We start from the raw sequence: 26,614 nt of genomic DNA on the forward strand, positions 1-26,614 counted from the left end.
TTGGGGTGGGGGTGAGGAGTTTGGGTTCAGTTCAATGTTTCAAAGAGTCATTTTTAAATAGTCATTCCTCTCCTAAACAAGCGGACAGACTGTGGCCATTATGTCCTTTCTGTGACAGCAGATGACTCACTCAGAGTCCTTCCGATTGCATCTCCTCCAAATGCCACATGAATGAGTGACCACTGACCTTGGAAGGGTCATCCCTGCTGGGGGAGAGAAAAGGTGTTGTCCCTTGGGCCTGCATTCACTGCCGCTCCCCACAGACAACTGCACGTATCCACACAGGAAAAAAACACTTCACAAATAATCTGCCAGATTAGATCCGTCCCAGAATGCCTCATGTTCTCAGCCTTCAAGGGTGCAGCTATGTATTCCTTACACTTTAGGCCAGTTCAACAGAATGGCCCAGCATGCGACCAGACTCTCCTGCTGTCATTCATCAGCCCTTCCAGCTCATCAGCCACCCTTCTTGTCACCCAGGAATATATAAGGGGCAGACATTTTATCCCGGTCTTCATTCCCGAAGACACCATTATCTGAAGATGGCAAGGCTGACTCTCACCTCTTACACTGTTGTTTTTGCCGTGGCGCTGCTCTCAAAGTGCTACACGATAGCTGCCTCCAGCGCTATACCCACAGGAAAGCAGGACGAAGGTAGGGCAGAGCAGGTCTTGAATTCAGTCATGGGTGGAGAGGCAATGGCTGAGAATTCCATCGATGCCCTGGCCTCCAACCAGAACCCTACCTGGGACAGTGGCCTGGTCGAGGAAGAGGGGAGAGCAAAGAGCTTCGTCACAGTAAGTTTCAAATAACTCCATCATGCTCTCCTAGTGAAACTAAAAGACCAGCATCAGCCTCATCCACATCTCCAGAGCATCTTCTAGTAGAAGAGCTATATAGTATAAGACCATTATCATCATCACTGCCACCATCAGTTTCCTTCAGGAGTCATTTTCAGAAGTGTGAATTCAGGTACCTCTGATAGAACAGCAGGAAGGAAGGAGCACATGATGTCAGCTCTCGTCTGTGTTAGTTTTACTTACAAATTAAGTCCGCTTAATGTGCATCATTTTAACAATGTTAAGGAACAAGAAAGGTGCATATCAGTTAGTAGTTTTTCTTATGTTTTTGTTGTGATAACACAACTGTAATTGATATAGCCAGTTTGTGCAATCTGCTGACATCAGGCATGCATTACACTGGCATATGGAAGTGCAGTGATGAACAGTTATATGATCTATTTCTACCCTGTAGAACTTTGATCTGAAAGGACTCTCCAGGGGTACTTGGAGCCCTGCCCTTCTTCAAGTTCTGCGCTTCCCCAAGATAAAGGAAGTAGGCGCCACGTCACCTGAACAGATCAATGTTGAAGAGCGCAGAGGGGCAGACGAGCAAATCTCCATTCAGAGGAAAGACTTCACCAGTGAGTACTTCACTTCTTCCCCCTCCATTTCCTCTTCCTTGGTCTTGTTGCCATAGAACTGATTTAGTTTAATGTTGTTAAATTGTTTACTGGTAGAGAGGGGCCAGTAAGCCATGTTTATCTCTAGCCATGTTAGATAATGACCAGGGTACTGGACCTCAGAACTGTAGAACTGCTGGACTGTAATTCAGAGGTGGCAGGTTCAGTTCCCAGGTGGGGCACCAGCAGTTTACCCTTGAGCAAGTTACTTCACATGAATTGCTTCAGTAAATATCCAGCTGTATAAATTGATTTTTGTCTAAATCTGTTATTCAGCTCAAATCTCCTCTACCTGGCACACTGGTTAAAAAAGGGAATTACACGCTAAACTCAGTGTGGTGAGTGACACCTATTTCCCCCCCCCCCCCCCCCCCCCCCCCCCACAGTGGCCAAAGATTTTCACTGCCAATGTATTCTTCTTCCCCTCAGTGCACAACTGCATGCTGGGAAGAATGTACAGACCGTGCTGGCAGCTGTAGGAGAGACGAAGCAAAGTACGGTCACCTGGAACCCCGTTCCTGGCACTCTTTATAAACAGACCCATGATATTCCACAGAGGAGTTCTGACAAATAGTAAAAACTGGACATGTAAAAGAAAATAAAGTTTAAAAGTTTAATAAAATTATTTGGAAATGTGCAAACAAAGTTGTACATTGATTCAAACAAAGCTATAAAAATATGACGCACATCAACCTTCAGGCAGTGCAAGCCTAAACAAGGTGTTGAAATTATCCCTGTAAATACAGCAAGCTTCTCCACACATCCATGATTTAACAAAATAAATTAAATGAATAAAAAAATAAAACTTCAGTCCATATTTCTCAGCTCAAACACAAACCTTGTGTGCAGCATTCACCCCAAACGCACACTACTCCCCATTTTCCATACTAATGGAGACTGGTTGAAGACTCTAGCGCCTCAGTATGCAATGCCTCAATTAAAAACCTCAACTATTAAATGCTCAGGAAGAAGACCACACCACTTACACGAGAGGGGGAGCAGAACCTATAGCGCTTCCAAGAGAGCGGGAACACAGCCTGTAACACCATTCTCTGTTCCCAGCCTTACAAAGAACAACTGTGACTGGGTTATGGAGCGGGCTGCTCGGATTACAAACCACGTCAACTAGCTCAGTCCTAATAAGTCATCATTACAGCGTAAAGAGGAATGATGGGACACCAGATACACGCAGAGGCCGCTGGGCTCCCCTGTGTGGCTCTACAGCCTGAGGAAGCCTGTCAGAGTGGTCTGGCCAGCGATCAGCTTCCTCTTCTTGGCCGCATTGGAGGTCCTCCCCGGCGCTCGGGGGGGCAGGTCCGAGCTCGGGGCCTTCGCCGTGGGGCCCGTCTTCTGAGGCGGCCCGTTCTCTGCGTCGTCGCTCCGGTCCACTTCCTTTCTCTTGCGTGCCTTGCTTCCCGCCGGACCACCCGCTCGGGTGCCTCCCTTACGTGACGCGGGGTCCGGGGCCCCTCCGCTACCCGCTGCACGAGGGTTGGCACAGCGCAGCCCCAATGCTGGCCTCCGGGGAGCAGCTTTCCTGTCTGTACCCTCCAGCTCCACTGTAATCTCCCCTGGGGAGAGGGGCAGGAAGGAGACATGTTTGTAAAAATTTTTAAAAAGCTAAACGGAACAAAGGGAGAGAGAGAGGCAGGCAATCGAGAGGAGAGTGCAGAGGAAACTGCTGACGTCAGCAGTCAGCTTAAAGCGCCATGTTTATCCTAAAGACCCGCAACTGAACAGGTGTCATATAACTTGATGGGCTACTGATGAATTCTAGAATAGGAGAGGGAGAGAAAGAAGCAGAAAGAGAGATCACAAAGAGGTTTATTGCAGTGGTGGATTGGCCAAGATTTACAGGATGGGGAATGGGGAATCGTTTAAAGGGTGATGTAAAGGTTCGGTCCCTGAGCAGGGTTCAAGTCCCTGGCCGGGGGGGCTGCGGTTGGATATCTGGACACCTGCCTCAGTGTGTGGCGTCAGAGGAAGCGGAGGCCATCCCTGGGGTGGGTTTGGTGTGAATGGAAACCAGACTCCGTTTCAGAATGCAGTTGGCGGTAAAATGAAGGGGGGGTAGGGGGGGGTAGGGTGAAGGACATGCCATATCTTCTGTAGTACCTGCTGCTGTGGCTGTAACGGCGTCCGTAGCGGTCTTCAGCTCGGCCTCCTCCTCCCCTCCTCTCGGGACGGCGGTGCGTTTCGGGGCCGGGTGCACGCAGGTCGGGGCCTGGCTGGCACTGGGGAACTCCAGTACGCGGTTGAGCGGCGGGTCCTCGTCCCGGTACGTGCAGGCGAACTGAGAGCGGACGGCCTTCCGCTTCACCTGCGGGGCGGAGGGAGGAACGCAGGCCATTTTCACGCCTCATTGTCAGCACAGAGATTTCAGATCGCGGTGTAATGAACCGGGATGTTTTGGCAGGAGAAGAAGCCAGTTTCACACCCACAACTGCATGCCAATATGGAGAATTTGTTGGTCTTGGATCCCCTGAAAACCCACTTTTTTAGATCTCGTTCTGCTTGCGTGAGAACAGTTGTGAATATATATTTTTTTTATATTTTACTATTTTTCCCCCCAATACAAACACAAGACATGCACACACAGTATATGCACGTACACACACAGCATTCCTGCAGCAGCTCCCCAAAAGAGAAACACCGCTGCGTTTCCTCAGCGCTCGTCTCCCCCAGAGCACAAAGCTCCTGATCTCTTCAGCCTCCATCGCACTTCATTGCCTTTCATCCGGGATTACTCAGAATCCCAGGGTTTCTCACTCCGAGTCTGTCTGCAGCAGAGACCCAGACATGAACCGGGCGCAGGCAGTGCCAGACAGAGGATCGATAGGCTGCGAGCAGACGGATAAAAGCACTTTTCAAAAGAACCCCCGAAAAAATAAATAAAGCGTACAAACGGCTCGGAGCTCGGCTGCCCCGACTGCTTGGGAACGAAGCCCTGATGGAAGCAGGGCCTTGCGGAAAATCATCCCGCTGCTCTTTCACACGGGCTGAGGCCTCTGCGGACCGCAGAACCGACTCCCACAATCGCTTTGAGGTGCCATTTCCAGCCCAGGTGAAAATCACCGTAGTGCAAGACAAAGAAATTGGGGGAGGTGAGGGGGTTTCATTGTTTACCCTTTAAATGATGAAAGGATAAGAAGTAAGTAAATGTTTACGCTGTTCTCAACATGGTTAAACATTAATTAAACATTAAATTTGCTCATGCTCTTAAACTTGAAAGGTATCCACAGATTCCAGTTGAAATACTTCCCATTTTAAAGTTCAGGATTGACTCTCTCATCACCCTGTTTGGTTGTCGTGAATCTACCAAGGAGATCCATGAATTAGGTTTGATGGAACATCTTTGCATGTTGGTGTAAAGACGCATTGTTGGCAGTTGGATTTTATTTTAATTTGGCATTGAATTACTCTATAGAAACAGCAAATATATGGTATCATACTTAGGGAAACATTTCATCGGTCAAGAGCATTAAGCAACCCTTCTTAAAGCCAAAGCCATTCACCTTCAAACTCAAACAAAGAAAACAAAGTTTTTTTTTTTTTTTTTTTAAAGCGGAGAATAATTCATGTATAAAGTTCTGGGATACATCTATTTTAATTAAAATAAAGTCTTTACTGCCCACAACACCATGCAAGCACCTGTATTTCTCATGAATTTAAATTTCATTGAATTCCTAATGGGTTACAATCAAAGTTAAAGATCTACCCATGTCTGGACCATTCCTTAAATAAACTAAAGAACAAAAATGGCTCCGCTCATAAATTGTAATTTGTAGTCAAAAAAAAAAAGAAAAAAAGATGAATGTTTTACCTTTCAGAAATGCAGTAAACTAAATCTCAGCATGTCGGCGTAGTTTGACGTCATATGAATAACCTACTGGGATAGTCTGGGCTTAAATCCTTCTGCAGAAGGGTGAAGTAAAGATCACTGAGATTCTCATGCTGATTGAGTCACTCGGCTGATTAATGGTCTTCAAAGGAAACCAACATTCTTTGCATGGAGGTGTGGAAAACGGCAAGAAGCTCATGGTCCATTAGAGAGCACTAAAACAGTTTGGTCCCTTTCAGCACATAGGAAGTGCCAAAGGCCCATTATAGAGCAACTGAGCAGCAAAGGGCCCATTACAGAAGACTGAAGGAATCACAGGCCCATTACAGAACAGAGAACGAGTCATGGGCCCAGTACAGAACAGAGAACGAGTCATGGGCACATTACAGAACAGAGAACGAGTCATGGGCCCAGTACAGAAGAGTGCACGAGTCCTGGACCCAGTACAGAACAGAGAAGGAGTCAGGGGCACATTACAGAACACAGAACGAGTCATGGGCCATTACAGACTGCTGGAAGTCATCCGTTTTACATCCACATTTAATACATATGAAAAGTGTCAGATGCAGGTTTTATTTCTGAATGAATAGGGCTGGTTTTATTAGCAGGCAGATGTGTAAATACTTTCACAGCCCAAGTGTGATACCTTCACAGCAGCAGGCTAGTCTCCTGGCAGGAGGAACTTGGCTGTCTGGGCCAGTTGAAACGGTGAGAATGACCGAACTCTTAAGGACCTTACACATTTAACCACCCCCACACCACCACTAGTTTTACAGTCCCAGCTACTTTGCGAAAGCTAAGCCGGACCAATCCTTTCAGAGATACGGTGGGTGTATTCAGCTCAGAGGAGAGTACTGTGCTTATGTGTGTTATGGGGAAAAGGGGCACCGGTACCAGTGGTACCGTGGGTTTGATTTGAGATTCTGTGCAGTGTGCTGTGGGAGATCGGTAGGGACCGGTACCGTGGGTTTGGTTTGGTCTAGCTGGTCCTGGACGCGGAGCTTCAGGGGTTTGGGTGAGGAGCCAGTGGGAGCCTCTGGAGATCTAAAGAGACAGGAACAGGGGAGGATGATGACTGCATCAGGGCCAGTTTGCCAACTACTGCCTATGAATCAAAGCAAAGAGTTTAAAATGTGAGGTCCACCATCCGTACTATGAAAAATGAGAAAAACCAGAGTGTACAGCAGTGGGGGAGGATTCCACAGCAATGGGGACACGAGGCTTAAGACTTATTGAAGCCTGAACAAGTTGTAAAGCCTCTTTAATATCATGACTTAGGAATAACAGGAAACATCAGCTATGCCCATCTCAATGTCAAGGATTCAAAAGGCCCGTCAGCAGTTATGATGGCACATAAATCAGAGAAGACATGGCATACCGGAAGAGCATGAGGATAGTGGTTCCTTCTGTCCCACTGAAGGCATCCAGCTCTCCAGAGAGCAGTGCTGCCTTGTTCCTGCATGGCGGAGCCAAAGCCTCCTCATCCAGCAGGGCCACGAACAGCTTCACTGCCTCCCGACCCCCGTACGCCGTGGCGTGGTTAATGGCGTACGCCCTGGGCTGAGAGCAATGGCAAAGAACCAACATTAAACCAGCAGTGCTGCATTCTCCAAACCAAGGACTCAACACATCGTTAGCCTGCTAGCGCGACACACGGATGACCGAGACAGAGACGAGACCCCGTTACCCGCGCAGGGCTGATCCCGGTGCTGCAGGCCTCCTCCCTCTGAGCCGTGCGGATCCGGACGATGCTCTCCTTCAGATCCTGGGCCACCTCCTCGACAGCCCCGCCCACAGGGTCCCCGCTGCTCCGCCCCTTCAGCAGAGCCGCCCGTATGCTGGACACGATCCTGGCCCCCGCCTCACTGAGGAGAGACGAGGCGGAGAAGAGCCGAGCGGACACTCACTCAACACGGCAAATGAGCCGTGCCAGCAAAGAACATCTCCTGCCTAATGTGCACCTCCATGAACAGATGGAGGATGTTGCAAGGATTGGACAGGCCTACATACAAAATGGAGGTATTATTTAGAAGAGCAAAGAAAATTATGATTTCAAATGAATAAATAAAGTCCTATCTGTGCAAACGTGCACACTGGGCACCACAAGATTAAAAATCTTCAAACAAATGCTTAAAAATCCTTCTATTCTTACTGAAATAATTCCCAAGGCTCATAAAAGCCCCACATGACAAGAAGGGAAGGTGAAGTGATAACATCAGCCCCAGAAAGGGGGAGGACATCCGAAAACACATGGGGAAATTGAGTAAGAGCACAACTGGAGATGTTAGGTGTTTCTCCAGCTCGTTTTGCATTGAGACGGGTCTTGTTTTGACCTGATAACTCCCCCTCAGGATCAAACCGAACCCAAAAACATTATGAAGGATATGGGAATAATCATGAAATAGCTTAATGTCTTTAGAGATATCAGTTTCTTGAAATCAAAAGAAAAAGGGGTTGACCAAAGAGCATGTTTTGTTTAAAATGTACTTGATGCAATTCAGATAACTTTGGAATTGTTAAAACGTGCTTATCAAAAGAAGGCTTCCACGAGGCGGCAATCATTAAAAGTTATTTGAAGAGAAGGGAAAAAATAAGCTATATAAAAACAAAGGTGGGTCAGCTTGTAACCGAGGGCTCAGAAATGACTTCTCAAAGAACAGCCTCTTCAGCACACAGGGAGCAGGAAAGCCCTGTCTGCTACCACTCCAAATACCACAATCTCCCTGACCCTGCCCATTACAACACAATGTCCCCTAACTGAACCCTGCCCATTACTGCCCAAAACACCAGACTCCCTGACCCTGCCCATTACAGCGCAATGTCCCCTAACTGAACCCTGCCCATTACTGCCCAAAACACCAGACTCCCTGACCCTGCCCATTACAACACAACGTCCCCTAACTGAACCCTGCCCATTACTGCCAAAAACAACACAATGTCCCCAAACTGAACCCTACCCATTACAACAAAGTCTCCCCCATATACAAGCGAACCCCACCCATCACTGTCCACAATGCCACAGCCCCCCCAATATACAAGCAAACCTGGCTCATTACTGCCCCATATGCCACAGTCTCCCCCATATACAACTAAACCCCACCCATTGCTGTCGCAAAAACCACAACCTGCCCTACATGCAACCAAACGACAACCATTACTGCCCTAAACACCTCCATCTCCCCCAGCTGAATAGTGTCAGCTGTTGTTACAAACTCCCAACGTCACCTGCTTCTAGCAAAATATTGACCACCTGCCCTAAAAACCCCAATCCTGCTTGAATCAAAACATGCACTGTTCCAGCCTGGAGTGGGACAAGGAGATGAGAATGGAGACAGAAAGGGGCGCGTACCTGGGGTCAGGTATGTCTCCGAGAAGCTCTTCCAGGCGGTCAGTGAAATGCACAAAGTCTGAAAGGCCCTTCACGTGCCTCCTGAGGGGGTCCGATTCAGAGGGGGCGTATCCCCTCCCCCCCAGCTGGATCGCTCTCACGAATGACGTCGCTGCCTTTCGCAAGAGCACAACTAAATGTCAGCAACACATCACTGCTTTTACAGTACAGACCCTGAATAGTCACCTCTTTCTAGCGATTATAGTGCTAAGCCACAAAGGAAAGATTTGCTTGACTTTTTCCAAATATATAAGCAGGAAAATAAAATAGCCTTTTAATGCAATGTAATGTCTGAACATTAGCACTGGAGGTCTGACATGGGTGGACTGCTCAGTAGAAGCATGCACTTCAAGTTCATCTTGGACCGGCAACCGACTAAGTAGTTGCACCACTGATTGTTTAAAATATAACTGGCATGTTATACACTCAATAAACATGGTCTCCAAATGACAAATATCAAATCAATCTGTACCAGGCAGCATAAGCACTTTGTTCCTTTCAAGATAAAAAAAAGCTCAATTATAACCTCAACTGAATAAAAAAGGCTTACTATCATAATATTTGTTTTCCTTGGTATTTCATGTATAATTGAACTATTAAAGTGATTATATTGCATTCCAATTGTGATTATACTGCTTTCTTTTCTTCAACAATTGTGCATGAATTTAAGCCACAAAGCAATGATGAGGTACACTGTATTTAGCAGTAAAGCAGTGCGGTGGGGTTCAAAGCTGTACAGTTATTCTACTGTACCAAACCAGACTCCAGGAATCAATGTTAAAAAAGGTCAAGAAACTCCCCATTAATAAGCATCATAAACACTGCCCTCACTCACCCCCCTATAACCACACTCCCTGATCAGAGATGAAATGAACAGAATTAATGATCTAAATAATGAATTCTGCTGATTTATATAGCACATAAAAATGTAAATGACAGACATCTCAGTAGGGACCGATCCGACTGAGTTTTGGGGACACCGTTCCAACGATCCCTTCCCAAAAGTCCCTACTGCTTTTCACTACATGGGCTGGCGGGGGAACCACCGTTTCCCATCTGCAGGCATGTACAGCGCTTAACACTGGGGTCCTCCCAGCTGGGACTCCCAAAATGAGAGATTGATGGCTTATGGGATAGCTGTGGAACCGACCCAATATCGCCGGCGTCCCCCTCACCAGGACGGGCTGTCAGTATTCCCTCACCAGGAAGAGAGAGGTGCTGCTGGTTCGAGCAGCATGCTTCAGGTCTGTGAAAGCCACACGCCCGAGCCCTCTGTTGGGAAGGTCTAGCGCGCGTGCCAGGGCCAGGTCATTCTTGGTGTTTACGAGCAGGTCCAAGTACGAACAGAAGAGGCTCTTCAGCCCCTATCGTAACAGACAGAAACAAAACAAGTTGTGAAATGCATTTACAAGCACACATAGTAAAGAACAGCTCTGCCACCACAAGCCAACACACCCGAGGCCATGCCCTCACCCTAGAAACACAAAAGGTCCCCAAAAGGTCCATTACTTTCCATATAAAACAAAACGGAGGGATTGACATTCCATCAGTCCCCATCCTGCCGTAACTGCAGTTCTCAAACTGCGACTCCAGCCGCTAACACATTACCAACACCATTAATATATTCTGCAATGTCTTTTTTGTGCCATATGGGAAAAACAAAGTGACCTTTGGCAGTTTTGACCGGGTTATGATCAGCTGGGTAACGGTTTTGATTTACCCCGTCCCGCGCAAGTTGCTGATCAAAATGGCGCAAAACCACAAATAAATCATCGGCAGGGCCAAGAGCAGGAGAGACTGGGCAGCAGCAGCCTCCGTTTTGGGCTGCAGCGCACCCCGCTTTAAAATATCCACCACATAATTGAATTCACATTTCCCTCTTAAATCAGAGCAATATGATTTAAGGGTCGAACTAATGGGAAGGAGATTGTTTCCAGAGTGAGAGCGGGTGTAGGCCAGCTTGGGGAAAGGACAGAGCCCAAAGGAGCAGTATTCCACAGCTTCACAGTTCAGAGCCCGGCTCTTTACGATGGAGAACTTTCGGTGACTGCACTTGACACAGTTAGAGGGACTGCAGGCCGGTCAAACCAACCCCTGAGATAACATACGGATATGGTGCCAAGTTAACAGCAACTGTAAAAGTGAATGGGCATCTTAGTACTATGGCAAATGGTAGCGTATGAAGTTATTCTGTCACACAACCTACAACACACTCTCTATGGATATGCCATTACCACAAAATGGAAAAATATAGGGTTTTCCTGTCTTTAACATATACTGGATCAGTATGGGGCTTCCAGCTTCCTGTAAAGTGAGCTGTCTGCTATGGAGTTAACCTGCTGTCATCTCTTGTCAGGCTATCAACTTTTCAGCACTATGAGTAGGTAGGTTTCACAAGAATAAGAGCTCTCCAATTTCCCTTTCCAGACACTACAACTTATGGAATTGAGACAAACCTGCCTGTAATGTGAACTGTGAAAAGAAGGGGTTACAGGGTTTACAGAGGCACTGGATGAGAATAACACAGGGCCTGCACGTCAGTAAGGTAGATTACAAGAACATTGAGTCTGTAAAACAGAGCGGATACTATGCATTTCACCGTCATGTATCATGGTCTGGGTAAGCATGGGGTTTACCTGTGAGCTGCACTGGCTTGGCTTGCTGGATGGAGTTTCTGGACAGGGGGGAATCGATTCGTTCTCGTCAAAAGTCTCCACGTCACCGGACAGGAAGTGCAGCAGCTGCACCTGGATGAAGAGTTGGACAAGGGTATACTCAGATCAGGTTTGCAGCTCCATTGCTCAGGATGGCAGAGCCGTCAGCGAATCACATAGCCACTCACATTGGACAGTGGGTTTTTTGGGTCTTGATCTCCCCTAAGACGTTCATACATTGCATGGACATCTATCAGGTCCACTGTGTTGGTCTGCTTCAGGAAGGAGTCATACTCTTTCCGGATGATGTCATACTTCACAGGACGAGGGGACTCGTCTGTGGACAGGCAGGATTTATCCCGCAATAAGTGTTTCCAGGCACCGATGACATCACTCAGAGCTACTCCAAACTCTCCAGTCTCCTGTAGTAAGGGAAGGGATAGAAAACATAAGAGACTGGAGTCTTCCAAGACCATCAAGGGCAATGGCAATAAGGAGTCAATGTACCAGTTTGGGAAATTTCATTGAATCTTAAAAATAACTTCCACACAACAGCAGCTCAATTCTATAAACAGAAAAGAAAAACCAAAATGGGGGGTAAGGAAGACAGAGGTGATTATTTTGATGGATTAAAAACATTGTCTGAATTCATATTTAGGAAATACATTCACACACAATCAATCACAATAACAAAATGATGACCTTTATTTTAATATGTTGCCACAGTAAGCACATTCGTGTTACTTCTCAAGGTTGTACAGCAGTATAATAAATTTGTTTGATTTGTAGCCAGATTTTATACATTGATGTACCCAGAAATGCTTGACTTTCAAACATTTTTGGTAGGATGACTTCTTTTATAAATAGATGTAGAGGTGAACATATACAATAAGGAATGTGTGAAACCGGTTAAATAAAAATAATCTAAATTAACAAAAAAGAAAAAAAATCATTCCTGTTGCTATTGTCAACTAAACTTTGTAAAAAAGTAAAGTTAGCTACTTCTCTCACAAGTTTCCACAAATTTTGGCCTTGTATCCTGAGATGGGACACTGTACTTTACTAACCACGCAGTAGGCCTACATATAATTAATCTCCAGTCAGTTACTGGAAGCTATAACTTTACTGGGAACAAAAGTATACCTCTTTGTTTAATTCGGCCATCACTAGCTGTAGGATTGTGAGCATTCCATCTGCGCCATGGATGGTAGTCCTCTCGGACTCCAGAACTCTGTGACATCCCCTTCTAAAAATCCGAACGACTGTCTTCAGGTTCTCTTCCAAACTTGCCATCGTCCTCTTATGCTAAGACAAAAAGATGAGGGGACGTTTCATTTAAATAACTAGCGGGTTATCAAAATATTTATTAAACTTAACTATATATATATATATATATATATATATATATATATATATATATATATAAAGCACAGAACCCAACATTTACGGAAAACTAACTTGTGCGTTAACTAGTTAACGATAGTTAAATACCCCATTGGTACTGTACCCCATTGATACAATAAATGAATGCTATAAAAAATATTCAATTATTCCAAGTAAAATAAACACGTTGAAAAGTACCGAAGCAGTCCAAAAAGAAACGTGAATGCAACAAACTTACCAGGTGGTAAGTTCGTAGGTCCGATGCAGCGAGATCACAGTAAGGAATAATGTTTTGAAAATTTAAATTGCTCGGTCTCTCTATTTCTGTCCAATAAGAACACGGTAGTCTTATGACCCGGAAATCAACCAGTGGACCAATGACAAAGCTGCTATTTTGAAGCATGAATTCCAGGCGCGCATGGAATGGCTGTCTAGATTAAAGTAATGTAAGCTACCGTACTGTGATGTTCAGTGACATAAATAAACAATTGTTTTATTTTATTATGTTAAAAGTAAAACGTTTGATATTAAGGCAACTTCTTGTTAAAATAATATTTTATTAAAACGTGTTGGTCAGAACTTGACTGTTGATGTTAATAGCTAGCTAGGTAGCTAGTTAACGGTTAGCAAGCTACCTATAATTTCTGTTGGGTTTTCTTTGGCTAAATTGAGGATCAGCTAATACAGCAGGATGTGTTTTTCCATTAGAATATGCTTTAAGTTGTGTAATCACAAACGCTGCCTAAAACTAGTCGCTGTTCGCTTGCCAAAGTTCAGATGCTGTGCCCTGGGCTTTGATCCTGTGTTTTTAACTGTATTGCAAATGGCATAGTTTGATTGTTTCTTATTGAGCTCTGTAATTAACGGTAGTTAAAGTTTAATAATGTCAAGCCATGTTATTGCTGTCTGAACTCTACCGCATACCACAGGCAACGCTATACAGTATTAGGCTACTACTCATAGTTGTCCGGGAGTATTGGATTCCGTTCTCCAGTTTTAGCGAGACCCACACACAAACCGTTTTGCCAGCTAGGAAGCTTATCGTGTAGTTTGACCAATATAACCGTCCGTAACCAATACAACTCCATGTTAATCCTGGTCACCGGAACGTCAGGACTTCAGGAGTTATTCTTTGGTTAACGACAGAGCTAAGCTGTACAGGGTGTTTACTAAATGTAATAGGGAATTATGGCTCGTTAAACAAAGATTCCTGGAGTTTTATTTCCAGAAAGTGATATAAAATGTCTGTTTCCCCAGATATTTCCAGTTGCCCTGGAGCTTGTGGATCGGAAGTAGGCTTTGTATTGAACTGTAAGTGTTCTCCCCACTTTAATTAAACTGTATTATTAACAGAGTAAGTTTGTAAATAATATATGATATGTATAATCATGGTAAGTATCAGCCTCCCTGCCAGTACCTGCTTATTTTGGGGTTATTTGGTTGTCCTTCCAGGTTGTTGCACATATATGATTTCTTTATTTCACTTAATCTATGGATTTTATGACAATCTGGTTTGTGCGTCCTCACTAGCCCTCAGAACCATATTATTTCAAGGTTAGATTATATCTCAATTCCAAGTGCTATATTGTGCATGTATTGTATTGTTCTTCAAGTGGTGTCCATTGCGGTGACTTGCACGTTGTTGCAACCTCACAGGCTATCTCAGTGCTTGTGAGATCATATTTGCATCATTATATGTCCAGTGTTTAATAAGTCTCATGGCCCCAGTTCCTGTTTTCTGTATATTGTATAGGTGGGTGTCCACCCATCCACTGAGGACTACCTTGTATTGAGTAATTGTAGTTTGGCGGGGCCTGGAGATTTATAATGCTGGTTGTTCCTGGTTGGAATGATGTCACATTTTCAAATGACTTCATCAGTTGATGCTTGTGACACAGTTTCACACATTGTAAAAGCCTCCGTCTGCGTGACCTGTGAACCCCTTGTTTGGGGTAGAAAAGCGATCGCGTTGCATGTGCCTGGAAAAGTTTCAGTCAGTGCATGTGCGGGTAATGTTTTTCCATGGCTGTGGCTCAGAAAAACAGGTTGGTGCCTGGCGTTGCTAGGCCGATTTTGCTTGGCTGTGTAGTGTTGATAACTTTCCGTGATTACCTTGCAGTAGTGGTCCTGCATATTGTCTCAGAACTGAAATGCAAGCCTACGTCTTGAGGCCTGGAGGCTCAGCCGGAACTTTCTTCCGTCATTACTCTGAGAGTGTGTGGAGTGCTCAGTATTTCTAACATAACACAGAGCTCCGCCGTAATGGTCTGTTTGACACTTAGAGTAAATGGCAAATGATCTGTAATGGATTGTTTTCCCGGAACACTTCTCTACATTCATTGACCTTTTTGCCTGGTAGGGCAGGGCTTTGATTGCATAGACAGTGACTGAATCAAGAACTATCAGAGGGATTTCCACGCCAGTCGGCACTGACACACTGGGGCATGAGAAATACCAGGTCATCATTGCAGGCTGTGCTGATTGTGCATTTGTCTTCCACAGGGAAGAAAAATCAGTGAGGATGTAGCTTCTCCATTTGATTGCATCTACGCCAGACAAAGTACAGAATACAAATTGCAAAGTGCAGTAACAAAGTGATTTCAGAATTAGCATAGACTGCTAAAAGTATGGGAAACCATGTTGCTTGAATTGAAAGGATGCCTGTTCAGTGTCTATTGGATGATGCTTTAACAGTTTTTTAGACTACAAGGGTGAGAGCATTGAAGTGTGGATGTGACCCTCTAGAATATAGATCAAATTAGACATTAAGTTGCTACAAATGCAATGCTCATGTTTATTTGTTGAGTAAGGATATGTATTGAGATATGAGTTTGAAGGGGGGTATCAGCTAATGGAAAGAGGTGGAGAGAGGCAGCAGCATTTCTGAGTGCGTGCAGTCAGTCTGGTAAAACTGGGAAGATGGCAGCTGTTATTTAAATGAGTCAGAATGAGGGTACCGACCAGTAGCTGTGGAGTGTAGAGGGATGCCGCCACATCACAAAGTAGTAGAAAAATGCAGTTTTCCTGCGGTGTGTAGAACTGAAGACCAAGGGGCGCAGGGGATGTAAAGGAAAAACAATCTATTAATTCAACAAGAAATGTTAAAGATTTCCTAGGTAATGCCAAAATTAAAATGTTTTTTTTTATTCCAAGGTTAATGGCAGAAATGGAGAGCAGTGAGTGTGAGATATCAATTGAAAATGCCTAACAATACACTTTTGTCAGAGAAGCATTCTCACGGCATTGCTATTGACGTATCGGGTTGCTACATCATTTATATAAATGTGTTGTGGTAGCTAGGTTGTCATTGCTGTATCAGGAGTATCAAGAAAAGCAACTGGTACATTGGCCCGTGTTCCTGTGGTCTGACCAGACAATGGTCTGCTTGACCAACTGCATTTGGGCGCATTCGTATTGTGGTCTCTATTCAGTCAACAGCTAAGGAGGCCATATGGCTGTATTTCATCAATGGTCTATTTTTCATTCTAGCCTTTTGGGAGTTTGTGATATACAGTAACTTCAACGCAAAATTTTTTTAAACGGAGCTTTAAATCAAATTACTTCCATCTTTATTCAAATTCACAGACCAATTCAGCACCTTTATTCTGAAAACCATGTAAGATGTGGCTGAGTAGCAGTAATGACATGAACTTTAGTCACTGAAAATTTTCTAAGAAAGACCTCTGCAATATTCTGGATCAGCGGTAGTCATCAGAAAATCCCTGTTAATGCCATAGAGATTTTAACCTTGTTTCGCTAGCTTACGGTGTTGACCGTTGTTAACACGTCTCTTCCTACCTCTCACTCTGACAGGGGTGGTCAGGTGACAGGATGAAGCAGGTGGACGTTCGCGGTCCCAGCTACACGGTACCGTGTGAGGACTACGTGCACGCTGTGGAATTCAACCCGTTCGACAGCGGCTCAGCCTCCTCCCTCCTGGCCTACGGGGGGAACCAGTACGTGGTGGTGGGAACCTGCCGGTTTCAGGTGTGCCTGAGAGAAGCGTGGCGGCGGAGGTTCGGAGGCCATTTTGACCGAAGCGGTTGGGTTTGATCATCCTCGTCACTCCGTTTTTTGTGTCTGTGTGTGTATGTATGTGTGTGTGCGTGTGCAATTGTGCAGGAGGAGGACACAGAGGTGGATGGGGTGGAGTTCACCGTTTTGCGCGCCTTTCATCATGGGATACGCGTGGATTCATTCGCTTGGAGCCCTGAGACTCGACTGGACCAGCTTCCCCAGGTCATCAGGTACAGCTGTCCTCCTGCGAACTGCTCTCTACACCTGCTCACGAGGTACCACTCTCCCGCTGCACTTGAGAACAGAGACTACAGTTATGTCTCTGTATGCCAGCAAAGCCTCTGGAACTGAAATGGACAGAGCATTCCTTCAATTTGAAGGCAGTTGATACCTGTCTGGCCCAGGACTGAGAAGTGCCAGCAGGATCCATTAGCTACACGATCGTTGGGAGCTCAGGATAATGGGGCTGTTTGCTTTCAGCGAAGGGACAAAAAGCTGGTGTACTTCCTGCGACTCGGCTATTAAGCCCTCAACAGACAGGCCGGGGCTTGCTTACTTAGTCGCTGCGGATAAATCTTCAGCAGAAAGGCCGCTGGCTCGAGGAGAGAGGCTATGGTTCCCTGTGGTTTAAGTACAGTTTGGAGAAAGGTCTGGTAGACCTCCTTTCTTTGAAAGGTTAAGTTTGCTGCATCATGGAGGGTGTGCGTAGCGTGCGCACACTCCTTGCGGTGATGGCGCCCCCGGTCGTGTTCCTTCCAGGAAAAGCGTGGCGTTCCCGCAGGCATGCCTGAGGCTTCAGGGAGGCCCGTCGCTGGGGGAAGGGGGCCCGGCGAAAGGGGGGAACCTGGGCGGCGGCCAGCTTCCCCGAGCCAGCGCGATGCACAGTCCATAGCGCGGAGCAGCGCGGTGCTGCTGGAGGCGGCAGGGACAGAGCTGGGAAACCTCTGCTTCTCACACGAAGGAGCAGATCTGACTGTAGCAGGACCAGACCCTCTCCTAACACAACCCAGCAGCAGCCTCACCTAATTCTACCTGTACCTCCAGTGTTCTAGTTTAAGAGGGTGTCACTAAAACAGTAATGATAAAGCTGCACCCAGTGAAATATATTGTTCTTCCAACAAACTAAGCAGTGGGCAATCAAGCAAACACTGCAGCAGCTTTGACAGTGTGCATTTTCAGACTGTCCTGCAGTAAGCTGGAGGAAACTGCAAATGCAAACTGGGGTTTGAGCGAGGAGAGCGAGAGTCTCCTTCAGCGCCCTTCCCATCAGTCCCATATTCAGACATTAAACATGCAGAGTGACTGAGCCCACTATTTAGATGTAAATGTTCTTGCTTATGTCTTTGTTTCTGCAATCTGCACTCGAGTGGTTTGACGTTTGAATTTTTAGGGACGGTATGTATTGTGTGTGTGTGTGTGTGTGTGTGTGTTTGAAGAGCAGTGCGTAGGGTGTGGTGTGCGTTGTCCGAAGTCAATAATGGTGTGATTCAGCGCTGAGGCTGATTAGAGGAAATGGCACCGGCCATCATGTTTTCATGATTATCGTTGCAATTACAATCACTGGGGCAGTGTTTCTATGGATATCTGCCCAAGTCATTAACACACGCACACACATGCACAAACACACACACACCACACTGCAGAAGTCATTAACACACACACCCACACCCACCATCCTGCAGATGTGAAAACGCGGCCTTTTAAGAGCCGAGATGTGCTGAATGGCCCGTTCCCACCCTTGAAATCTCAGATTGTTTGGATAAGCTTTCCTGTGGGTCCCGAGGCCTTGTTCATCAGCACACTTTACCCCCCCCCCCCCCCCCCCCCCCAGGTTCTGCACCGCCGGGGCTGACAGGAAGCTGAGGCTTCTGACGTCCGATCTGCAGGACACGCACGAAATGAAGGTGAGCGGGCGACCCCCCGAACTGCCGCGAACTCCCGACTCTCCCAGCCGTGCGACCGACCCTCCAGCGGCTCTGGCCACCCCGCACACCGGCGTAGCGTGCGGACGCTAACCTTTTGAACCGCGCGCGCTCTGCGCTTCTGAAGCTCTGCAGAATGAGGCCGTTGACATTTGAGCGTCGTGTGAGAGAGAGGCTTTGTGGGAAGTCGGCTGTGGTGAACTGCCCATTCCCGGCCGTGCCCGACTGCATGTTCACGCTGGGCTGCGCTTCGGGAGAACAATGTGCCGAAGAGTGAAACGCCCTGCCTCAGACCCTCCACAGCCAGGCGTTCTGTCTGCGCCTCCTGTGCGCCTCCCGCTCTCTGTGCCTCTCTGCCACAACCTCCAGAAACTGAAAGACCCATATTTTTGTGTGGAGTGACCTCTTGCTGTAATAGATTCAAAGTGAAAGGTAAAATGGCTTGTTTTCAGTATAGCTGCTGTGCTCGGGCTTATGAAAAACACAGCACAGCCTTTTTAGATTGTATGTTTTTTTTGCCATTTGTCTGCTGCCATTGCAAGTAGATGCAGTTTCCAGCAATTCTGTTTCAGGCAGGATGTTATCCATACTGTATTTCTCCGGTCTGTGGGGCACTTTGGGATTTCACTGTGTCACAGTAATGCACAGTGCACACACTAACACTGCACAGTGACTCAGCACACAACCACTGAAACATGACACACTGGCCCTAAACAATACTTACACACAGATGTGCAAAGGGCATAGAGTCCACAATTAACCATGTGCTGTGGTTCTGAGATGTGATACTGTGTGCATTTGTGTTGCTCTTCTGACTAGCCTGTTCTGTGTGTGTGTGTGTGTGTGTGTCATATGTTGTTCAGGTGATGGAAGGCCACACTGATTATATCAATCATTTGGTGTTTGAACCAACAGAGGGGAAACAGATCGCTTCTGTCAGCGATGACCACACCTGCAGGTCAGTCCCGGCTACACATGCTCACCGATGCACCCAAGCACAAACGCGGTCCTAACATGCAGGGGCATGCGCACACACACTCACTCACACACACTCACTCACTTCACACACACACTCACACACACACACACACACAAACACATGCAACAGAGTTTCAGTTCAAACATCAACCAGTAAGTGGGGTCGGCAAGATAAAAGCTAATAACAAATACTCTCTGTCATCTCCATTTATTGGAGGAAAATTTTTTTAAACCATACTCAGCAGGTTCCAGTTCTCAGTAATGATCATACAACATAAAGCACCGAGAGACCAAATCCCACTGAACGAGAATTTATCCTGCTCCAAAATCTTGGTGTAACCCCAGCCAACAGGAGATTGACATGAGCAGCAGCCACGCCCTGGGAGGTCAGCTCTCAGCGGTGGTCTGCTCAGAGTCCTGCTGTTTCCCTATGTGTGGCGTGCGCTGTTTTTGCCAGAACCACTAGCATAGTGGAGTGTATATTTTTTTGCACTTGTCACCCAGGAGGGGCAGTGTGTGAAGCAGAAGTACTCCACCCCGGCCCATTGATGTGGGTAATGGAACTAGAGACAGAGAGAAATCTTTGCTTATTGTATTCGGCGGTGGGGTGAAAATGGAGTTCCCCAGCGATAGCCACTCTCACGCTCTTTGGCAGTCTATTCTCTCTGTAACTAGAACAAACGTAGGCATTCTCTCTCTCTCTCTCTCTCTCTCTCTCTCTCTCTCATACACACATGTGCAAATACCCATAATTCCTTCACATAATCATAGACACATTAATCATTCCACTGTCTTACACAAGACCTACTAAAATACTTCAGACTCCATAGCTTTTCCCATGACTTCTGCGACTATCCATCATGTCACAGATTTTATTTTGGGCTTCCTCTGTGCTCTTAGCAGGAGCACGGTACGGTTTAGAGTTTGAGGAGGCTGTGGGGGGGGGGTGCGCTCTCCCCACCAGATAAGAACGCAGGGGGCGGGGCAGCAGACACTCCTGCAGGAAACACCCGTTCCCCCGATCGGCCACGCTCTCCCCTCAGGCCAAAGAAAACAGAGGAGCTCTCCACCTGTAGGGCCCTTTCAGCCTCTGGCATCGGGAGAAACGGCGGGAGGAAGGCGAAGGGAGGCGAGGAATCAAAGACCGACCGCGTTTACAGAAGGGCTTCCAACCTGCCCGCAAAAACAGCTTTTGATATGAGCGGAGAAGCCGGCCTTGCAGTGCGTGAGCTTGTGTGCAAATGAGAGAGAGAGAAACCATTTTTGTGTGGACTTAAAAAAAATAAAAAATATATAAATGCATGTACTGTTAAATGCAGAAGTTTTGGGACGGTGATGCATGTTTTGTTGTTTTGGCTCTGTACTCCTGCGCATTGGATTTGTGATGAAAGGATGAATATGAGGTTAAAGTGCAGACTGGCAGCTTTAATCTGAGGGCATTCACATCCATATCAGGTGATATGTGTGAGAATTACAGCCCTTTTTATACATAGCCCCCCCCCCATTTTAGGGGAGCATATATAATTGGACAGTTGGCTGCGCAATTGTTTTTTGGCCAGCTGTGTGTCTTTGCATCACAAGACAGCTGACAAAATCTAGAGTTGATTCTGGTCTAATTTGCATTTTGTTTTCTGATGCTGCCATCTCTCAACATGAGGAACAAATAAATGTTAACAACAGTAAAGCAGGCCATCATGAGGCTGAAAAATCAGAGTAAAAGGGTCAGAGGCATTGTGTGCGTGTAAATCCACTGTTTGGTACATGGTTAGGAAAGAGGAAAGTGTAGAGGAAGAAGGTAACGTCTCATGATCCAAAGTACCCCCCCCCCCCCCCCCCCTCACCTGTGAAACATGGTGGAGGTGGTGTTATGGCTTAGGCATGTACGGCTGCCACTGGAACTGGCTCACTTGTCTTCATGTGATGATGTTGATGATGTGCCTGCTGACAGTAGCAGCAGGACGAATTTTGAAGTGTACAGAAACATCTGCTCAGATCCAAACAAAACTCTTTGGATAGAGCTCCCAGAACTTTCCCAGTGCTTGGAAAGTTAAGTGTATTTGGGCAATTTCATAGCTGTAAATGCGTGTAGCTAATTAACTCATTTTGCCAGTTTGGCCCGTAATTGGCTGGAACAGAAAGCATCGCACACATGGGCCTCCAGGGACCAAGCCTCACGCCCCTGCTGCAGCTCTGCTCAGGCTCCGTTTGCGTTAGATTATGTTTAGCCGCTATTTACTTGTATGTCCAGCTCAGTGAGTTTAAGGGACGGATTTGATGAAAATGTGCTTTTAATTTTCGCTTTGGTCGGGGGTGGGCTGTTTATATTTGAGAAAGCAGTTAGGGAGCAGCTCCTCTGCCTCACAGAAGTTGGACGGCAGCTCCTTCTGCGAGCGCTCTCTTTTCCCCCTGTTACATCAGGGAGAAGCGGGTCACCCGAGGCCAAGTTCAGTGGGTTCATACCCACAGAGAGGGCTGCACAGCACTGCCTGGTGGCACGCGGAGGAACAGCACATCGCTCTGTGTCAGGGACAGACCGAGCTCTCTGCATTGGCTTTGTATCTCCTTCATTTAAAAAAAAATAATAATAATTAATTTCTGATATACAGCTCTGAAGTGAATGTCACAGATCTGATCTGATTGGTTTGTCCGCTGCACAGCTTTGACTGTGATTGGCCTCCGTGTTCCACAGCAGTGATGACAGGCGTATGATTTGAGTTTGTTTTTCCACTTGAAGGTCTTAAACTTTTCTGTGGAAAATTGAGAGATCTCCTTGATGAGTAGTTTTGTAGGAGAGGGGAATTAAAATGATTCATGTGACGGCTATTTAATGTTGGGCCAATCGGAATGCGCAACTTTAATGGTGATGGATGTCCCCGTGTGAATAAGTTATGAATCTTATATATCTTGCACTGCCAGATAAATCTGATCACTCACATCCTACGTAACATTCTTCTGTTTCCTTCTGTTCTGGAGAGCCATTTATGTGCCAAGCACCCGGGGCGTGATATCATCTGGCCTCCAAATGCTTTCAGTTCCTTCCATTTATTGTATGTGGAAGTTGTACATTATTATTTGGCTCATTGTGTGGAGATGACATATCACACAGTGGCTCACTGTGAGGGCAGTTTGAGGCATTACGCTTCTGTGGTATAGAATGAGTGCTTAAAGCAGTATGTTACTATGGTATAGAATGAGTGCTTGATTCAGTAGGTTACTGTGGTATATAGTGAGTGGTTGCAGTACTATTTAACTGCGGTATATAGTGAATGGTTGTAGCAGTATGTCACTGTGGTAGAGTGAGTGATTGAGATGGTATGTTGATGTGGTATAAAGTATGTGTTTTTAGCAGTGCATAGCAACGAGAGAGAGATGGCTAATGTTGTGATTATGATGGTAAATGGTAAATGGACTGCATTTATATAGCGCTTTTATCCAAAGCGCTTTACAATTGATGCCTCTCATTCACCAGAGCAGTTAGGAGTTAGGTGTCTTGCTCAAGGACACTTCGACACGCCCAGGCCGGGGTTTGAACCGGCAACCCTCCGACTGCCAGACAATCGCTCTTACCTCCTGAGCTATGTTGCCCCACATGATATAGGCTAGTGAGTCGTATAGTAGTATATTTCACTCCAAGTGTAAGCACAAGTCTCCCAAAGGTAAAGAGTCTCTCAGTTTTGGGACTAAAGCTTGTAAGACTGTCTGTTTGTGCACATTTGCATTGTTTACTTTATTTGGATTTATTTGGTGGGTCCCTCAATTGGTGCGTGTCCTGATCGGTTTTTGTGGATAATAGTTGTTGAAAATGTTTCCACTGGGTGTCTCGTGTATAGAATCTGTGGTTCGATGGAGATCTCTGGTGTGTCAGTGGTGCACCCCTGTATACCCTGAGCATACATATTTCTGTCAGGATGGATCACTCCCGTTTCTATGGCGAGCTCAGGGGCCATATTAATAGAATTACTTTAGTGTGGAAAATAAGAATTGGGTTAAAGCCTCGAAGCTTTTTATAACTCTAAATTACACAGGAACAGCAAAAAGTCTTTGGTATATGGATGAGGATACCTTGTTGATAGAAGATGTTGAGGTAGAAGAATTCTAGGAGCTCATCTGTCATTAACAGTGGCAGCAAGTTCACTATTTATGTCTGAGGCAGAACATTCCCTATAACAAGTAAATTGCCAAGAACATCATTTAGATCAGGAAGGAATTTATGCCTGATAACATCAATTGCATTACGGTAGTAAAGAACTAATGGTATTGGTGGTTGAGTAGTGTTAGTTTTGCCTTGGTTTAGGGTTGGAAAACTTTCGCTTTAATATTTGGAAGAGGGAAGAAAACTACTTTGTCCCTCATTATTTTTAGCTGGTATTAAGCTGTTTAATCCTTTGTTCTCTGGGCTGTCAACACCTAGGCCAGCTAACGTCATCATCCTTCCGCAGAACCAGCCCTGTCTCCAGAGTTTATTTTTAGCTGCGCCAGACTGTCCCCGTGGTTCTGTTAGTTTAGTGCTCCTTCATTTTCGTTCAATGATGCTCAACATCTTTAATCCTTTTTTCTTTTCTCAAAGCTTCAAACTGGGTTGTTTATCGGATTTCCAGCCTTCCGCTGACCTTTCCCTCCCAGAGAAAACCTATACAGTTGTACGCTCACCTATATGCACTTGGACCTATATTCCCTCTCATAACACGTGTATGTACGCTCTTATACTTTATTTGATGTCACATTTCCTTTTTTGTACCTGAATATAGTTACCTGACCAGGGACAATGGAGCCATAATGATGATGAAATTTGGCTTATAGCTTCTGTCTGGATGAAGTTGCGCTGTATAATGGCACCCCGTATATAATGTCATGCCCATATAATGTGGAATCTTGTATAAATTCATAATTGTACTCTCTCCCCTGACTCTTTCCTACTTCATTACTGCCTGATTTCTGCACTCGTGTATGCTTCACACTCTCACCGGTGCACATGGTCTCTCTGGAACGCTTGTCTGCAGGTTATGGGATCTGGATGGGAACCTGAGCACCACCTTCCTGCTGCATTCTCCTGGCATGAGTGTGTGCTGGCACCCCGAGGAGATCTTCAAGGTGAGCATGGTCCGCACTGCTGCAGGTCCACCCCCCGGCCCTGAATTCAGGGGCACAGCGGAAACCCCGCCCACACAGTCTGTCTGTCGGTCAGCGTGGCGTTTGCATGGCTGTGCTGTGTGGAATGGCCCTGTCTCAGGGTAGAGACTCCAGTGCTGCTGTTTCTTTTTGTGTCTGATGAGACCAGAATGCACTTCTGAGTGAGGTCTGAGGCAGGTTTACAAATCAGAATTTATTTTTGTGTTTAATGTTTTGCTCAGTAGTAAATTGGTGATTAACTAGTAATGGATGGAGGGTTCTATGGTAACTGATGCATGCACACACAGTTCTATAGATACACAGGAATCTTTCATGTTTTCAGTTGTCTGGCCTGTGTAGCTTGGATTTATCTGTGTAACTGCATGTGTATCCCCATCTCTCCTCTGCAGTTAATGGTCGCTGAGAAGAACGGGATTGTGCGTTTCTACGACCTGGTTACCCAGCAGGCCATTCTCTCCCTGGAGAGTGGGCTGAGCCCCCTCATGTCTGCTGACTGGTGCCTCACCAACACCATAAAAGTGGGCGCCGTGGCGGGAAATGACTGGGTCATCTGGGACATAACCCGCTCCAGGTAGCCCCCTATTACTGCCTGAGGCTGCAGCAGCTGGCTCATGTGATTTCTGCAGTTACATAACACAAGTTGATTGGACGTGTTGGGCTGTAGTGTGGCGATTTGTTCCCCTAATTTTATGCATTTATCCCAGTTACCCACAGGAGAAAAGACCTGTTCATGTGGACAAAGCGCGACTCTTCAGGTAAAAGATCCCTTTCATTGTTTTCAGTTGCGATTTTCTGTCTGCCTTTCATTTGCATGGAAAAGGCGTGTTCTCTGTCTGGATATTCCATGGGCAGTCCTCTGTCTAATGTTGTTTATGTGATTCAGTATTGCATGTGTGTGAGTGAATTGTGTTGCTTTATTTGAGTAGGATATGCACTTGTGTGTTTGCACTACTGAGTAGTGTATGTGTGTATTTGTTTGAGAGACTGTGCATGTGCTGTACTGTAGACGTGATGATGGTGGTGATGTTGCTCATTCTCTCAGGTGGTGTAGAGCCAATGAGAATCTCTTCTCCACCACCGGGTGCCCGGGAAAGATCAGCAGCCAGTTATTGGTGCATCACCTTGGTCACCCACAGGTCAGTGTTTCCTGTTGATAGCTTGTGTGCGTGCGCGGGTGCATGCGTACGTGTTGGAAAGTGAGAGATGAACTCAACTCACCTTTTTCCACTTCTGTTGCAGCCTGTGATGATTGGAACATCCTCTGTTGGGGCGGGGCTAAGCTGGCATAGAACCCTTCCGCTGTGTGTGGTTGGTGGAGACCAGAAACTGTCATTTTGGGTGACAGAGATGTAGACTGATTTGTAGACAAATGCTTTAGAATTGAAGGACCAAAATGTATAGGCTTATTCTGTTTGTTTTTTCAATAAAGTTATTTTCAGTAATGAATAGTGACTCAGTGTAATCGTGATTATGAAGTATGAGTACAAACACCGATACACAGACAAATATGGGCACTCCGTGTCACACATGCAAACGTGCACACACGCACGCACACAAAGGAGAATGGTTGGTTGACCCATTTTTCTCAGAATCATGGTTCTCTGTACTTCCCAGTTGTACCAGCACACAGTGTTCTGCAGGGCAGTAGGTTTATCCTGAACCAGTGTTCTGCCAACAAACAGAATACTCCCACCCCACCAAAAACCTAACAATGCTAGCACACCATTTTAACCATTAAAGGCTTTGTGTGCACAAAATGCAATCAAGTTAAATTCAGTCACAGCCAGTGTCCAAGATTCGATTTTCTTGTACTTTATGAAATACACTGCAGAAATAGCT

The 26,614-nt window shown here is 46.0% G+C and overlaps 3 protein-coding genes across 6 annotated transcripts; 2 read left to right on the top strand and 1 right to left on the bottom strand.

The window, feature by feature from the left end:
* The first annotated feature begins 504 nt into the window (after positions 1–504).
* pmch (pro-melanin-concentrating hormone) lies at positions 505–2,103 on the top strand. The gene is made up of 3 exons (XM_035424879.1): positions 505–797; positions 1,255–1,423; positions 1,892–2,103. Exons 1-3 carry the CDS (start codon positions 543–545, stop codon positions 1,939–1,941), a joined length of 474 nt encoding a protein of 157 aa, XP_035280770.1. The 5' UTR covers positions 505–542; the 3' UTR covers positions 1,942–2,103.
* Positions 2,062–13,033, bottom strand: parpbp (PARP1 binding protein). Its single transcript, XM_035424878.1, has 11 exons — positions 12,967–13,033; positions 12,489–12,650; positions 11,534–11,767; positions 11,328–11,438; positions 9,894–10,055; positions 8,653–8,807; positions 6,991–7,168; positions 6,682–6,863; positions 6,266–6,347; positions 3,578–3,782; positions 2,062–3,033 (listed from the first exon to the last, which is right to left on the bottom strand). The coding sequence occupies exons 2-11, from the start codon at positions 12,636–12,638 to the stop codon at positions 2,681–2,683; spliced, it is 1,812 nt and encodes a 603-aa protein (XP_035280769.1). The 5' UTR covers positions 12,639–12,650; positions 12,967–13,033; the 3' UTR covers positions 2,062–2,680.
* Positions 13,034–13,101: 68 nt separating this feature from the next.
* Positions 13,102–26,221, top strand: nup37 (nucleoporin 37). 4 transcript variants are annotated; one of them, XM_035426612.1, is made up of 11 exons: positions 13,102–13,174; positions 13,986–14,039; positions 16,542–16,715; positions 16,851–16,975; positions 18,577–18,649; positions 19,531–19,625; positions 24,646–24,736; positions 25,165–25,346; positions 25,480–25,530; positions 25,818–25,911; positions 26,015–26,221. In XM_035426612.1, exons 3-11 carry the CDS (start codon positions 16,560–16,562, stop codon positions 26,126–26,128), a joined length of 981 nt encoding a protein of 326 aa, XP_035282503.1. In that variant the 5' UTR covers positions 13,102–13,174; positions 13,986–14,039; positions 16,542–16,559; the 3' UTR covers positions 26,129–26,221. The 4 variants fall into 4 exon arrangements, with proteins under 4 accessions (XP_035282503.1, XP_035282505.1, XP_035282504.1 ...); XM_035426614.1 differs by having other exon boundaries at positions 16,552–16,715; XM_035426613.1 differs by having other exon boundaries at positions 13,106–13,169.
* The last annotated feature ends 393 nt before the right edge of the window (positions 26,222–26,614 follow it).

Source organism: Anguilla anguilla, chromosome 7 (assembly GCF_013347855.1).
Source record: "Anguilla anguilla isolate fAngAng1 chromosome 7, fAngAng1.pri, whole genome shotgun sequence".
NCBI classification, from domain to species: domain Eukaryota; kingdom Metazoa; phylum Chordata; class Actinopteri; order Anguilliformes; family Anguillidae; genus Anguilla; species Anguilla anguilla.